This window comes from Aquarana catesbeiana, linkage group LG02, assembly GCF_042186555.1.
Source record: "Aquarana catesbeiana isolate 2022-GZ linkage group LG02, ASM4218655v1, whole genome shotgun sequence".
Taxonomy (NCBI): domain Eukaryota; kingdom Metazoa; phylum Chordata; class Amphibia; order Anura; family Ranidae; genus Aquarana; species Aquarana catesbeiana.
The window spans coordinates 522944834-522961548 of NC_133325.1; the positions used below are offsets into that span (position 1 = coordinate 522944834).

General features: G+C 39.3%; 1 protein-coding gene across 1 annotated transcript in view; it reads right to left on the reverse strand.

Annotated features, from left to right (window-relative positions):
• Window positions 1-16715, reverse strand: part of NFASC (neurofascin) — a gene marked incomplete in the record, with an annotated part of 207251 nt that overhangs the window by 41296 nt on the left and 149240 nt on the right. Inside the window, 6 exon segments of the mRNA XM_073615822.1 lie at window positions 750-820; window positions 2674-2871; window positions 4411-4512; window positions 5462-5506; window positions 10796-10920; window positions 14852-14999. Of these exon segments, the coding sequence (XP_073471923.1) occupies window positions 750-820; window positions 2674-2871; window positions 4411-4512; window positions 5462-5506; window positions 10796-10920; window positions 14852-14999 (689 nt within the window).

The following is a 16715-nucleotide window of genomic DNA, read 5'->3' on the forward strand; positions in this document are numbered from 1 at the left end:
GAAATAAATAAATATAATTAAATAGTAGTAAAAGATAAAAGCAGAACACAAAGGGTCCTTTCACACGGGCAGTCCGATCAGGTCCACCTGTCAGTTTTTGCAGGCGGACCTGATCGTACCCTCCATTCACTCCTATGGAGCATCGGATGTCGCTGTCCATCTCTGCTCTGCACAATAAGCGCAGACGGACCTGGAATCCGCCTGCTCAGCAGGGATCAGCGGAGCGATCCCTCGCTGAGCAAAGCGGAGTCCGCCGAGCAGACCGCCTGTGTAAAATGACCCTAATAATGGTTAAAAAATATAATATTAATCAAGAGCAAGACCCTGCCCCCTTGTGACACCATCGACTGCCCCTGGCCGATGATGTCACAAAGGGGCGGGATCACGCATTGACGTTACTGGGTGGCCCCAAAGAACTATGAGGCGGCTGAGCTGGCAGACGGCGGGAGCCTTCAGCGCGAGCGGACCTTTTTTTTTTTTCATTGGTGTCATGATTGACGATGGACCAAAACCTCAGCTGATCAAACCTTGGGGAAAAGGACAGGACAGGGTACAACTGTCCAAAAAATGTGCCTCCAGTTGTCAGCCCATATATTATTAATATTAGCTAAATCTAGCTATCGTGCAGATATGTACACTTTGCGTTAATCTTTGCTAAACAAACAAGCAAAGGCTTAATGACATTTAAATACTTTTGGTCCCGAAAGCAACGTATATGGTTTTTTAAAACTTGCACTAAGTATACTCACTGTCCATGTTATCTCCATGTTGTCTTTCCGAGTGCCTGCTCCACGGACATCGCTTGGGTTAACTTCTGGGGCTGAAATGGCAAATCGGGGTCATATCGTAATGAAGATCATATGAGAAAATATATGGAGTGGTGTAGTAATATTGACAACACTGATAAAGTAATCCTGACTATCTTAGCTTCATTACCTTCCCACAAAGGTTAGGACTTGTTTTATCCTAAATAAATCCTAGTATTTTAGCTGGACAATAAGGCATACAACATTTTCATAACATGGAATGAAGTGTTGTGCTACACCCACACAAATTACAATAAGTATATATTGTTTTTCTATATAGTTAATGTTTATATAAGCATGTAAATGTTTTGGCTAATACATGGATTTATTTATAAATTTAATGAAAAAGCTAGAACGTTAAATCGGTGTTAAACCCAAAAGTCAACATTTATTATATTTGTAACTTACCTATTATTAGATGTTTTGCTGTATTAGTTTCCTTTTTTAGGGCAAGTTCACACCATAGAAACGCAGTGCAGATGTGCTCTGGATGCATTTCTGCATGAGCGTTTTTATGCCGTTTTGGTGTGGTTCTATTGCGTTTTTGATCATTTCCAGTGCATGTTTTCCCCTCTTTTTTTTACTTTACTTTAAGCAGTTCACACCACATGCAGTCCAGTGTGTTTTTTTTCTGCATAAAAAACGCATGGATAGTAGGTTATATGGTGTTTAATAGCATAGTTCCCACCAGTGCGGTCAGTTCCAGTGCGTTCCAGGAAAAAAGTAGAACATGCTGCATTTTTTTTGCACTGAACTGTACTGGAACACAGTAAAACGCATCAAAAATGCACCAGAATGCACCTAAATGCACTAAAAACGCACTGGAACACACATGTCCCAGAAAGCATCAAAAACGCGCATGCAGAAAAGCATCTGGAACATATCCGGACTGCATTTCTATGGTGTGAACTGACCCTAAATGTGGACATGTGCGTTCCGGTGCATTTTTTGGTGCATTTAGGTCCATCCCAGTGTGTGTTTTATGTGTTTTACCGTGTTCCAGCACAGGTCAGTGCAGAACAAAATGCAGCATGTTCTACTTTTTTTCTGGAACTGGATGGCACTGTGACTGCAATGGTGTGAACTATTCCATTGGAAACCATATAACCTACTATCCATGTGTTTCTGATGCAAAATGCATCAAAATGCACTGGACTGCATGTGGTGTGAACCGCCTCTTAGGCTTTTTTTCTATTTTCATCTGGTGATCCAGCCAGCAAGTCTGTTGATTTTCACAAGCTCCAGCTCTCCAGTAGAATGTAACAGTCTACATGGATTAGACAAACCATTTAACACTGGCAGGGGTGCTTACAATGATCAGCTTTTATTTATTCATGCAAAACCTTCATCCCAAAAGTAAAAAGACTGTTTGCTGTAACAGATAATAAAGTGTGAGCTAGAGTTTGGCTTTGTTAGTATATCTAAATCTGATGATACATTTAACACCCCCCCCTTAGAATGACGATGCTGCTGTCTGCTGTACCGGCTGTTCTTATTCCTCCAGAACTGTCTCTCACTAATGCCGGAGCTGTGTTACTGCCTAGATCCCCAGGTGAAAACAGAGGGTAAAAATTCAAAGTAAAGAAACCTGATGCAGCCATCAAATCTAATGATTAGTAAGCTGCAATATAATCGATTTTTGATTTTGGGTTAAATACTGCTTTAAATAAGAAAAATTGGAGTCCTGAGAAGTGTTGGACTCAATATTCCACAATTTGGTATGCTTCTCTTTGCAGTTACTATGTCTTTACTGCTGTTTTTTTTCTATGACTTTTTTTCCCGTTTTAAGCATTTTCAGGAAATCAGGAAACACTGGATATAATCAATTTGTTTTTGAATAGTTTGAATAGTTTGAAAAGTTACTCACGTGCCCCATTGGTCTGATATCTTTCAGAAGTTGGGCTGGGCATGCTGCTTCCAAGATCATTTATTGCCAGTACCCGAAATTGGTAGTTGACATACGGTGAGAGACGAAGCAAAGCAGAGTTTACATTACCAGGAACAGAAGCAAGGTTATGCCATGTGCCTGGCTGATAACGGTCCTCTTCAAACTGTACAATGAAACCTGATAAATGAAGAATATTTTGTCAGAAGAAAAAAAAATGTTTAGGAAAAATGTGTGACAGTTAAAAAAAATATCTATAGTAAAAATGGCTCAAGTAACATAACTAATTTAACTCACAGCCAGCTTTAAATTGTATGAATTACCCAAGCCAAGAACAATAACAAGTGTATTCAGCAATTTAAAGAGTAACTTTTTAATGTAAAAGATATCACCCACTCAAAATGTATCTTTGATTTTAAAACTAACATAACACTAAGCATTAAGGCTATATTCACAGTGCTTCATTGCAAAATGCAGCAAAAACAAATATGCATTTTTAACAAGTTTTTGCAGCATTTCCAGTGTGCTTTGCACCTGTAAAAAAAAAGACACAACTCAAAAAACACCCAAAAACAGTGTTTTTCATACGGTTTCCATACAATTTAACGGGGAGGTGCGTTATTTTTACCACACCAACATGCACCAAAAATGTGGCAAGCAAGATTTTTTCAAATGCAGCGGAACTGCGACTGATCAGTGTGAAGAGTTCCACAGGATTTTGTGGTCATACTTATTCAGAAGAAAAACGGATCAGTGTGAAAGCAGCCTAAGAACATTAGTCTTTGCCCCAGAGTAAGACCCCTTGCACACTGAAGAGCTGTTGATAAAAGGACACTTACCTGTCTAAGGAGCCAGAGCTTTCCTCAGTCCTCAGGCCAGTTTTTCGCCGGTATTTAGGTCCCCGGAGCTGGTATGTTTACTGTGGAAAGCCGGCTTTGACTCCTTGCAGCTTCACAGCTGGCTTTCCACCGTGCATGCGTAAGCCAGGCTGCGCGTTGTGAATGGTCCTGCAGCTTTCTGAGACCTGTGACGTGTCCCAGAAGGCTGCAGGCAAAAAGAGTGGGGGCCATTCCTGTGTCTGCAGTGTGAGCTTATCCAAGGCATAGCCTACTTACCCCTGCTTCTAATGATTACTATTCCTAATACATTTGGAGTTTCTTCTTAAATGACTGTGATAGTCTAGTAAATCTAGTTCTACTGAGGGCTTTCTAGAGAAGAAGCTGTGCCTGAGAACCTGCAGTGAAAGAATGCTCTTGCTCCTACTTCATACTAAGGATCTTATTCCTGCATCTCTCTTGCTGGCCATCAATGATGCTGCTGGTGTCTGTGAATCTGTGGTTCCTCCACCTCTCCTGCTGCCTGTTGATCATTCTCTCCACCAGCCACCAATAAGCAGCAGTTTATTCGTTTATCACCAGTCAACAGAGCAGGCAGGTTTGAGGCTGAGGGATATTAAATCATTTCTGGGGAAAAGATCAGCTTCAGTGAATCTACAGGCTATGCTAGTGACCAGTCTTCGGCCCTTTCCTTGATGTTTCTTGGTCACAGCTTCCACAGTATAGGTTCTTGTTAATAATCTGACTCCATTTACTTGGAATCTGATTGGTTGCTTTAGGTTACTGTTCTTTGTAAATTATCATTGTTCTTTGCACTGCTGAATAAGCCTGTTGATCCAAATCTGAAAATTCGCTTAGCGTGTAACACCAAGGGAGTATTCACCTGTTATAGGACTGTTGTTATCGTCACCTGGAATCCACGTAAGACGAACACTTCTTTCGGCAAGATCTGTCAGCTCCAAATCCATGGGTGGGTCTGGTTTGTCTATATATCAAAAGTGAGTAATTACTATATAAATTAAAAATTTGATCCTGAAACATGGTATGTGTGTCTTTAAGAAATTAGCTTTACAATAAAATACTGCCCAGGTGTTAGGATGGGAAATACAGATGCCTTCTTCTGGGTTCCAGCAGGCCTGGCAACCTGTGTCCCAACTACAGGGTTGCAACAAAAGGGTGGGGGTATGTGACAAGGAGGCCAGGAAAAACTGATGGTTGTGTTCAGGAAAGGAGATATATTTTTTCCCAGGTTCAGGCAGCATGGAGACTGGTTTTCTTTTTCTGCTGTGTAGTGAGCTTGCTGGCTGGCTAATCTGGGCTCTATAAACTCTGTCTGCTTATGGAAACTGCTCCACCCTGGAATCAGTGTCATATTGTGTGTGTCAGGCTGGGGAGCAGACAACAAACTGTGTGGTAACAGCCACATCCTGCGGATGGGACTGGCTTTTCTATGTGACAGTTATGTACCTGAGCAGCAGTAGGCTGCTCCAGGATAGTAAATCAGATCCCAGTATGTTAGCAAGTTGTCCAAAGTGGTAAGCATTTTGTTTTTGGTTTTGTTTTGATGCCCATGCATCTTAGAACTAATCACTGTTAAAAACGTCATGTGTGTTTTCACCAAGACCTGCTGTCTATCATGCTTATTATGTGTGCTGTAGACTCATCCAGGGGTTATGCAAAAAAAAAAAAAAAAAAAAAAAAAAAAAAATATATATATATATATATATATATATATATATATATATATATATATATATATATATATATATATATATAATTTTCTTCTGCTCTATAATAAGTTCAGTTTAGAAAACATATACATTGCCAAATTATACATTGCCATTGCCATGTATATGCCATGGTAGTAAACATTAGTTATTACAATAACATTTCCAGTTTCCAGAAGGTTGACAGTGTTAGTAAGGAATGGTTACCTCTTAGTATTGTAGTCAGATGACTAGTAGGTGAGGAAGATGTTTCTGTGAAGTAACAGGGATATGTTAAAAACATAAAGTGTTAATGTTAAGGCAAATGCCAGAATCTACATTGTACCTGGAAAGAAGGAGAAACATATTCTACCCATCAATAATAGCATGTACATCTAAGGAACATTTAAAGGGTACATAGTAGAGCTGCACAATTAATCATTAAAGTGGATGTAAACCCAATGTCATCCTTTCTAAACTACTGCCATAGGGGTTATCTATAAGGATATACATGCCTCCTGCATGTATCTTTACCTGTCAAATGTCTCCCCTCTGTCTGTTATGAGAGCTGAAAAACTGCAGATTCTGTGGGTGGGTCTGTTGTCTGGAGCTCGGTGGGTGGAGTCGTGATGTCAGTAGACTCCCCGCCCACCTCTACACTCCCCTTGTCAATATGCATTTTCTCCCGTGTATTTCTTACACTGAACTTCTGCTATGATCTCTAACATCCAGTGAAAAGACAGGAAAATAACCACATGACTTCAGCATGCCAAATCATGCTGAGGTGTGGAACAGCCAATCCTTGTAAAGCTGCTGAAGTGGGGGTGGGAATTAAAAAATAATGCATGTCATAGGCTAGTGCGTGAGATATGTAAATCACCTGTCACTCACAGCAAGGGGGGGATTTGACAAGGTTTTTCTCTTTTTGTCAAGATTTATCTCCCTGAACAATAAAAGAGGATTGCTCAGAGCTGGATTAACTCTTTGTGGCAAGACTGGGCTCAAATGATAGGAAATCTTATACTCTACATTATGACTTAAAAAAAAAAAAAAAAAAAAAACTTTCGGGTTTACATCCACTTTAAAGAATCGAAATCGCAATTCAACCCCCCTCACGATCTAAAAACAGCATTTCCTTGATTCAGTGCAGAGCCATTCTCTGCTCACAGCTGACCGCTGTCAAAAAAAGCAACAAAAAAAACAGGCAGCCTGCCAAGTTTATCACAAGAGCCGCTTAGGCGTAGAAGACATTGTAACATATAGTTCTTTTAGATCAAAGGAATGAACTTAGGTCTTTAAATAAGGTCAGTTTAACCAGTCTGCTCACAAAATTTGTAATAAAAACATCCTTGCCATTCCAAAGCTTCCCTCCAACCACTTTGCATATTATTTTATATATACTGTGATTCTGTACTTGCCAAATATGCTGCAGAAATCTCCCTCCACTGAGTCTGGCTGCAACCATTTTAACTGTGGGCTGCTGAAGCTGCTTCCTGTTCACTTCCTGGATTCACACAGACACACAGAGGCACACCTCCAGGTCTGCAGCTCTCAGTGGCCCTCTTATGACTTATTCCCCCTCCCTTCCTTGCAAACTCTCGTGAAAGTTAGAGAGAGCTGTGCATGATGTCATAGGGCTAAGCTTTTTACCAGGCAAGAAACAGGAAGTTGGCTGTATAAGGTATTTACTGGCAGAAAAAAAATGTTTTACTATGCAAAGTTAAAACAACAAGGGCAGAAGATTTAATAGATGGAATATATATATATATATATATATATATATATATATATATATATATATATATATATATATATAAAATCAAAGACCCTAGAGAATAAAATGGTAGTTGTTGCAATATTTTATGTCACACTGTATCTGCGCAGCGGTCTTTCAAACGCAATTTTTATTGACAAAAAATACACTTTAACCGCTTGCCAACCGGCTCACACCAATATACGTCGGCAGAAGGGCACGTACAGGCATACTAACGTACCTATACATTGCCCTTTAAGAAGGGGTTTGCGCGCGGCGGGCGCCCAGCTCTGTGAGTGTGATCGCGGGTCCCGCGGACTTGATGTCCACGGGGATACCCGCGATCGTCTCACGGAGAGGAAGAATGGGGAAATGCTGATGTAAACAAGCATTTCCCCGTTCTGCCTAGTGACAGGACACTGATCACAGCTCCTTGTAGTCGGGAGCAGTGATCAGTGTCGTGTCACATGTAGGCCCCCCCCAGTTAGAATCACTCCCTAGGACACACTTAACCCCTTCACTGCCCCCTAGTGGTTAACCCCTTCACTGCCAGTCACATTTACACAGTAATCAATGCATTTTTAATAGCACCGATCGCTGTATAAATGTGAATGGTCCCAAAATGGCACTAAAAGTGTCCGATCTGTTCGCCATAATGTCGCAGTCATGATAAAAATCGCTGATCGCCGCTATTACTAGTAAAAAAAAAAATTATTAATAAAAATGCCATAAAACTATCTTCTATTTTGTAGACGCTATAACTTTTGCGCAAACCAATCAATAAACGCTTATTTGGGTTTTTTTTTTTTTGTTACCAAAAATATGTAGAGAAATACGTATCGGCCTAAACTGAGAAAAAAAAGTATATATTTTTGGGGATATTTATTATAGTATTTATTATAGCAAAAAGTAAAATATAATGCGTTTTTTTTTCAAAACTGTCGCATTTTTGTTTATAGCGCAAAAAATAAAAACCGCAGAGGTGATCAAATACCACCAAAAGAAACCTCTATTTGTGAAGAAAAAAGGACGGCAATTTTGTTGGGGAGCCACGTCGCACGACCGCGCAATTGTCAGTTAAAGCGACTCAGTGCGAATTGCAAAAAGTGCTCTGGTCTTTTGCCAGCCAAATGGCCCGGGGCTTAAGTGGTTAATGAATAAAAAAAACTTAAACAGTAAAGTTAGTCCAATTTTTTTTTTGTATAATGTGAAAAATGAGATGTTACGCCTCAAGAATCACGAGAGAATCGCGATCTTTATGCTAGGCAAAAAAATTGTGATTCTCATTTTAGCCAGAATCGTGCAGCTCTAGTACATAGTAGCAAAAATCCATGTATTAAACCTTAGGTAAAGCTCCTCATGATGGTTGGCTGTAATGTATAGTTTAATATTTATGGTTAAGAACTGTTAAGCAGCTATCAACATAAGAAAGACCAGCAGTGGACAGTGCACTGAACTTTGCCACTATAACACATCTCTAAATAGGGTGGGTAAAATGACTCACTTGTCACTGAAGCTAGGCTCTTGGCTAATACATGCTATAAGATGTAAGACGAGAGGGCAGGGGAGTGGGCTCACCGACGTCACGCTGTTTAGCTGCTGCACGGTTTTCAGATAGAAGTCTGCTTGGCTGCTACCAGTTTTTGCAGCTGCCAACATGCCACAGTTGCTTGCAGTAAAATTACTATTTTCTGGCATGTACAAGCTTTCCGTTTTATTAAGTTAAGACCAGTTTTGTGGGAAAAAATAAACACTCCTCTTGTTTTCTCATATAAACAAATGCAAGGATTTTTACACTTTAGTACACAGTTCAACCTGCTTATATTTCTGTGGAGAATGTAAGAATTCTATTCACTCCCTACTTAGTGTAGACACTTGCTACCTCTTGAGTGCTGAGCAGGAGGTTTTGTCTGACATTGTAACATGATTCCCAGTTGTAATATGAGAAAAACAAACGCAAAAAGCAGGTAGAAAATTACATTTCTGTGGGACTTGTGTACAAAATAATGTACACAATGCTACCACTGTTGTAAGGTTTGTCATAGTTAACTATATGTGATTTAATTTTTGACAGTTTTAGAAACTTTTAATTAGGTGAAGACTGAAATGGAAAGGTAAGTAACAGTAACAAATACTAAGTTAAAAAACCGCGCTAGTGTCAGTACCTTTAAATATATGTGAGTATATTTACCATGTGACCATGGTACCATATGATATAACCACAGTCCAATATTGGCTATGATACAAAATTGATACGGCTGGCCTGGAGACAAGTGGCGGGAGTCTGGGACCCTAGGAGGGTATATTCATCTACATTATCCAGGGTTACTATTAAAGCTTGTTTCACCTCTCTAGCGATAGAGTAAGCAGACAGGAGGCTTCCATCATGACAAGTATAGAGTATGGTGGTCCCATACCTAGCGTATTAGACCACAGAAAAAAATATATCCCCCTTATATTGGGACTTTAATAGACCACCAACTTTTGAGGTAAAAGATGTATATTTTATTAATGTACTTAAAAACGGACGTAAAGATGTCTATGACATACAAAAAAAGTGCATTCCATACAAAATTGATACTAGATCAGAACAGGAATAATACAAATATGATATTAAATGTGCTCTCCTGGGGTTGATGTATCCCTATACCCAACGCGTTTCCGGTATTCTGATACCTTCATCAGGGAGTTCAGAGTTGCAAGTATTTTACAAGTGTATGGATTCTGGTGGAATGACTTTGTGTTCAGGCAGCACCTATGACCCCCAAGGTTCCAAAACATGTTTTTCATGGATGCCAGACCCAGAACCTATATAGGTTGTGTACATATTGGGTTACCATTATCCGGGTTTATTAACTGAGCCAGAGTGGGATAAGTATTCGTTAGAACCTATATTCTGCCGGCTACATGCCGGATGGATAAATATCCAAAACAAGTCCCACCATGGCCGGCTCCTGGGATAGACCCTCAGTGTGTCCGGATCCAAGGGGGGGTGCCTTCTGGCATCCATGAAAAACATGTTATTGAACCTTGGGGGTCATAGGTGCTGCCTGAACACAAAGTCATTCCACCGGAATCCATACACTTGTAAAATACTTGCAACTCTCAAACCCCTGATGAAGGTATCAGAATACCGGAAACGCATCGGGTATCGGGGTACATCAACCCCAGGAGAGCACATTTAATATCATATTTGTATTATTCCTGTTCTGATCTAGTATCAATTTTGTATGGAATGCACTTTCTTTTTGTATGTCATCGACGTCTTTACGTCCGTTTTTAAGTACATTAATAAACTATACATCTTTTACCTCAAGAGTTGGTGGTCTATTAAAGTCCCAATATAAGGGGATAAGGGGGATATATTTTTTTCTGTGCTCTAGCGATAGAGGGTCAACAGGATCTGGTAAGTGTCCCTGTAAACTGAGGTGGTGGGTGTCACTGAAAGAGCTTCTACAGATTTTGGTGTTTGAGTGCTTAATGAATAATACTTTGAAGAATTTCTACACTACTACTTTTTCACGTGGACTTTTTATGTTTTATTTAAATCATATCTTATCACGATATTTGTATTGTTGTTTGATAAATGTTTATTGAGGTTCGTTCACTTTATTTTAGTGTGGCTTTTTTTGCTATAAAGTAACAGTAACAGTAAACTGCAAAATGGCTTATAGTAATTATATATCAAAATTTATAAACACAAAATAAATATTAACTCAGTACATTCTACTGCTTTACAGCTTTAAGCTTACAAGACATCCAGATTTTATCTTTTAAAGTGGGCTAACAAATTCAGTAAAAGCAATTACCTAGTATAGTGAGATATGCTTTTGCAAAGTCCTGATCCAGTTCTGTTTTAGCCACACAGGTGTACGCTCCCTGATCCTTCTCTGCTACTCCAAATATAGTCAGGCCATCATCTTCCTTCTTCATTCTACAGAAAAAGAGAAACCCGAAAACATTCCACAAAGTTTTTATTCTGTGTACAAAAGTATGTAACATAACTATATTTAGAGGTCTATATGTAAAGGCAAGCCATTTGAAATGCCTTTCACCAAATAAAGTGCCATTTAAATATTTTTTTTCTCCGCAAGACAGAAAACATACACTATATTGTCAAAAGTATTGGGATGCCTGCCTTTGCACGCACATGAAATTTAATGGCATCCCAGTCTTAATCTGTAGGGTTCAATATGGAGTTGGTCCACCCTTTGCAGCTATAACAGCTTCAACTCTTCTGGGAAGGCTGTTCTTTCCTGTTGTGGGTACTGCATGTCTGCCAGCCATCTCTTTCCACAGCTTTCTGGATTCCCTGCATACTTTGCAGCTTCTCCTCTGCTGTTTGCTTTTGATTTCTAAAGAGACTACATCTCCCATGGTACCTTGCTGCTTGTAAGCAGTGAATTACTGTCTCTGCCTCCTGAAACTCCTTCACTTAGCATCTCTGTAGTTCAGAAGGCAGGCTCATAGTGATTAGTCACAATTCAACAACAAAAAAAGTGTGGGAATCTTCACAAAATAGGTTTACAAACGACAAGATCATACAGATTAATAATAGTACGCTAAAAATAATTGAAATTTGATGTGGAAATGAATGAATGGTTTTACATTTTAAACATGGCTACACTTTAATGAAAATTTGATAGAAACTGGTCAGCAGCAGGAGAGTTTGCACCAGCTGGAAGAGGGACAGATCCAGGAAACCGCATTCCAAGTTCTGTCCACCAGATAAAGCCGTCTAATACTGCTTGCTGAAAAAGCATGCACCATTTATAAAAGCACCTGAAAAAGGGACATGACGTCATCTGCCCACCTCTGCGCCTCAGCCAACGAGATTAAGCTTTTTATTCATTTATAGAATACAAAACTTCCTCTAAATGGCTAAGCAGCCCCAACTCAATATTGTTCCAGTAGTGGGACAGGAAGTACCCACCCCCCTGGCAGAACACAGCGCTGCATACCATATGTAGCTGAGGCTACATACAGTTTATACAGCACACACAGCTGCTGCAAAATTAAGGACTTTTGGTAAAGGCAAATTAAATTAACATAGAGATCAATTTTAGAGTGACTAAGCTTCTTGTGTGGCTATAATGCTGGAGTATGTTCCTGACATGCAAAACTGAAGATGGACAAGCAGCAAACATTACACGTTTTTTGTCATAAAAACAAGATCCTTCCATTCACAAAACAGTTAAAAAATTTACAAACATTACAGCTACACACAGGCAGATAAATATGCACAGCACACATATCACATTCTAAATCAATTAAATCAATCATTTTGAATAGGGATCTTCCTCATTATGTTAAAGTGATTGTAAAGTCTGTTTTTTTTTCCTATAAGAATAACAAACATGTTATGCTTACCTCCTCTGTTGCAGTAGATTTGCACAGAGCAGCCCAGATCCTCCTCTTCTCGGGTCCCTCTTCTGTGATCCTGGCCCCTCCCTCCTGTTGCTATAGGGGCACCCGAGCTGAGTCACAGCTCTGTGTGTCCATTCAGACATGGAGCCCCAACCCACCCCCCTCCTTTCTCCCCTGATTGGCTAGCTGACTTTAATTGATAGCACCGGGAGCCAATGGGACCACTGCTGTGTCTCAGCCAATCAGGAAGAAAAATCTTGGATGACTGGGAGACTCGTGGATATTGCTGGACAGAGAGGGACCTCAGGTAAGTATTAGGAGGGCTGCTGCACACAGAAGGCATTTAATCTTAATGCATAGAGTGCATTAAGATAAAAAAAAACTTCTGCCATCACCACCCTTTTAACTATTAGCTATCTAATGGAAACATTTTAACTGTTTCATCTAACTACACCTGTTAGTTCTTTCTGACCTAATAAAAGATTCTACCGTTCACAACCCTGTGCCCTGGTGCATAATTTGTGTTAAATGCTCTTCTCCCATTTAATACCAGCAATTCCAAATCAAATGATATTTTTTGACAGTACCTCTCTGTTTGTGCATATTTTTTTAAATGCTAGTATTTTATTGAGTTTCATAATCCAATCAAGTATAGTGGGAGGATCGTTAGCTATCCATTGTAGTATTATTACTCTATGTGCTACAAAGAGAGACCTCTGCACTGCAGTTAGGGTAAAATCACCTAATCCATTTCACTTTTAAATGGTTGCTGGCATTATTGAAAATAACCACCCTGCCCTATGAACTTCTAAAGACCAATCAGAAAATGTTACTCTCATCAAACTACAAAAAATAATAAGACTGGAGCACAAAAGGTCTGTTAACTCATACAAAATCTTAAAAACACATACTACGGTATTTTAAAACATGCTGGACAGCTGGGTACATTTTATATCACCTTACCAATTTGTATCGTCATGCCAAGGGACATATAATGGTTCAAAGCTCATCAAGCCAACTATATAGATCCAGCCAAGTGCAAAGTGGGCACTGTTTTGCAAAGTGGGCACATTAATCCTTCCTTAAAGTGGAAGTTAACTTCCATGCATGATTTTACCTATGGGTAAGCCTTTAATAAAAGGCTTACCCATAGGCATAGCTCCCAACTGTCCCCGATTTTGGGGGACAGTCCCTGATTTGGAACAAAGTCCCTCTGTCCCTCCTCATTTGTCCAAATATAAAGGAATAGTAGTGGTAAAAAAAAGCATTTGTGGGCTTAAGTAATAATTGTTGTTTAATTCTCCTTTAGGGGGTGTGGCACCCCTGCCTGGCTAGTAAAAAAAAAAAAAATAATAATAATAATAAAAAAGCCATATAAATCTTTCCCATAGTTTGTAGACGCAATAACTTTTGTGCAAACTAATATACCCTTAGTGCGATTTTTTTTTTTTTTTTTTTTTTTTACCAAAATACCAATATATATTGGCCTAAACTGATGAAGACTTTAGTTTTTTTTTTTTTTTTTAAATTTGGGGGATATTTATTATAGCAAAAGGTAAAAAATATTGTTTTTTTTTTTTTCAAAATTGACACTTTTTTGTTTAAAGCGCAAAAAAATAAAAACCGCAGATGTGATCTCAAACACTGGTCACCACCCAAAGCTAGACATTAACCACTTCAGCCCCGGAAGATTTTACCCCCTTCCTGACCAGAGAACTATTTACAATTTGCCACTGCGTCGCTTTAACTGACAATTGCGCGGTCATGCAATGCTGTACACAAACTAAATTTGCGTCCTTTTTTTCCCACAAATAGAGCTTCCTTTTGGTGGGATTTGATCACCTCTGCGATGTTTATTTTTTTGTGCTACAAACGCACTTCAAAAACACTGCACCGCTGCCTTTTAAGCCAAGAAAGCCAAGCCCAAAAATGTATAGAAAAATGCACTGCAAACATAGTGCAAAATGAATACAAGCACGCGGCAAGAGCACATCAAGCAAATATGCAGTAAAAAATGCAAAATTATGTGCAGTTTCTGGTGTGAATGGGCCTTTTGTGCCATTTGTGTCTGCTGCTTCGTTCCTCTATCACCATGAGTCTCTTCTAACAAGTTTTCCTGAAACCAAGAACTGACTGACAACCTCAGCTCTATTCATGTGTGATGCGTGAAGGGGGGTGTGTCTATCCCTCTAATCAGCTCTCAGAGCTCTCCTCACTGAGCTCTGCAGAGTGTAATTTCAGCTCTTCACCCCCTTTTTTCTGAACTGTCAGACAAGCTTTGTAAATTTGGCACTTTGAACAGTTATAGAGAAGAGAAGAGAAGGCCGCAGATAATTAGGTACAACTTATGCAGGAGAATTTGTTTCATCTCTGTGTATCATCTGAGGCCAGTCACTTCACTGAGTATATTCTGTATATAAGGATTTACAACCACTTTAGGCAAACATTTACTTCTAAACATAATTTCTAACCATATAATGTAGTCTGTTTACACAAACCTGCTGCTTATGTACAGCTGAGTATCATCCTTCATCCACGTGACTGTTAGTCTCAATGTATTATCCCACCTAACACGACAGTCCAATCGAACAGTGGAGCCACGTCTAGCAATCTGATCTTCTGGACCCTTCACAATGCGGGTTGGCTCTGGAGAAAAATATTAGGTAAGTGGCCTTGCATAATAAACTCTCATCATTTACAAGGTGAAGTTATTAAACTGTATGTAAGAATACGATGTGGGAATCGGTCTATATATTAGCTTCCTGTGATACCTTAAACAGGATTGGGAAAGAGAAGGGAAAGAGAAGGATTGGGAAAGTGAGAGTCTGTGTTGCCTACTGCCTCAAGGCTTGAAGCTTGAGTAAAAGGAGGAAACAGCAGAATGATGACTTCATTATTACAGTGGGTTACAGTGGAGAAAAGTGAGGTCTGCAAGCTGTGCCTTCTGGCAGGAGCGGCTGTATCCAAAATGTTCACAAGTAAACAGTACACATGTACAGTGTATGTCAACTGCGCAAGTATACGCATCTGAAGTTTAGGTTTGAAATGACAACTGTTATATATAATAACTATACAGGGGACTCCCGAGAATTCTATTTACTAAATGCAGGTAGCCTGTTGAGCAACAATTTGGCCATCCATACTGATACAAACCAATTGGGTATCAGCGGAAGATTTGTTATCACTATACCCTAAATGAAAGTGGTTATAAAAGCAAAAGTTTTTTTTCCTGCAAAAATATGTGCATTTATTATTCTTTCCCAAAAGGTGAACATGTTAAATCGCGATCAAGTGCTGTGCCCATTTACCGCAGCAATTCTCCGCCCGCGCTCTTGTTACAGGAGACATGGCAGCAGCGAGAGCCATTGGCTCCTGCTGCTGTCAGACAAATCTTGTGAGGAGGGAGGTAGGGCTGAGCCATGCTGTGTGTGCCTCTATGGGCACACACAGTCTGGCTTGGGATTGAGCCTGCATGAGGGCCCCCATAGCAAGCAGCTTGCTGTGGGGACACTGAGAGAAGAGGAGGAGCCAAAACCGTTGCACAGAGCAGGTAAGTATAACATGTTTACTATATTTTAAAAAAGCTTTACATTTTAAAGTACAATTACAGCCAACATTTTTTTATTATATTCAGATAGAGTATTGAGAGGATAGAACCTCTTTCAGTTTTGAATTGCTGTCTAGGTCGCCTTTAGGGAGAATCCCCAATGTATTAGAAATTAAAGGGTAGAGCCAAAATTTTCAGCTGCCATGAAAACTGTAATGGGGGTAACCTTTCATTAGGGACAATTGTCTAAATGGTAACATTTATCACATTTGAAAAACATATTTTACTTCCTATTGAGTCTACAGGACAGAAGGTAAAGGAACATCTCCCTGTTAGATACAGATGACAAAAAAACTGATAAAAAAATGCATATGTTTTTGGCTTTAGATATATTTACCCATCTTTATCAATCCTCAATTATTTCTCTGCCCCCAAGAACTGTCAGTGGTTCAAACACTGACCCATTACCAGTATGGGAGGTCTAAAAAGTACATTTCTCTGCTGCTAATTCTAAGCTGCCCATAAACAATAAGCCACTAATCATAAATGTGATTTATTGTTGTATATCCAACAATGGAGTTTCACACCACCTAAGATCATTATCTTTATGTGATATGCTTCAGCTGAATTCCAAATCAAATGCTTCAGCTAAATCGTTCTAATTCCATATCAGTTAAAAATTCCTCCATATAATCAGTGAGATTACTGTGATTGAAAACTACAATTATACACTTGAAAACATGCTCAAAAACAATACTTGAATATTTTAATTACTACAGACAAAGTAGAGACAGTTGTAGAAAAAAGTAAACTCT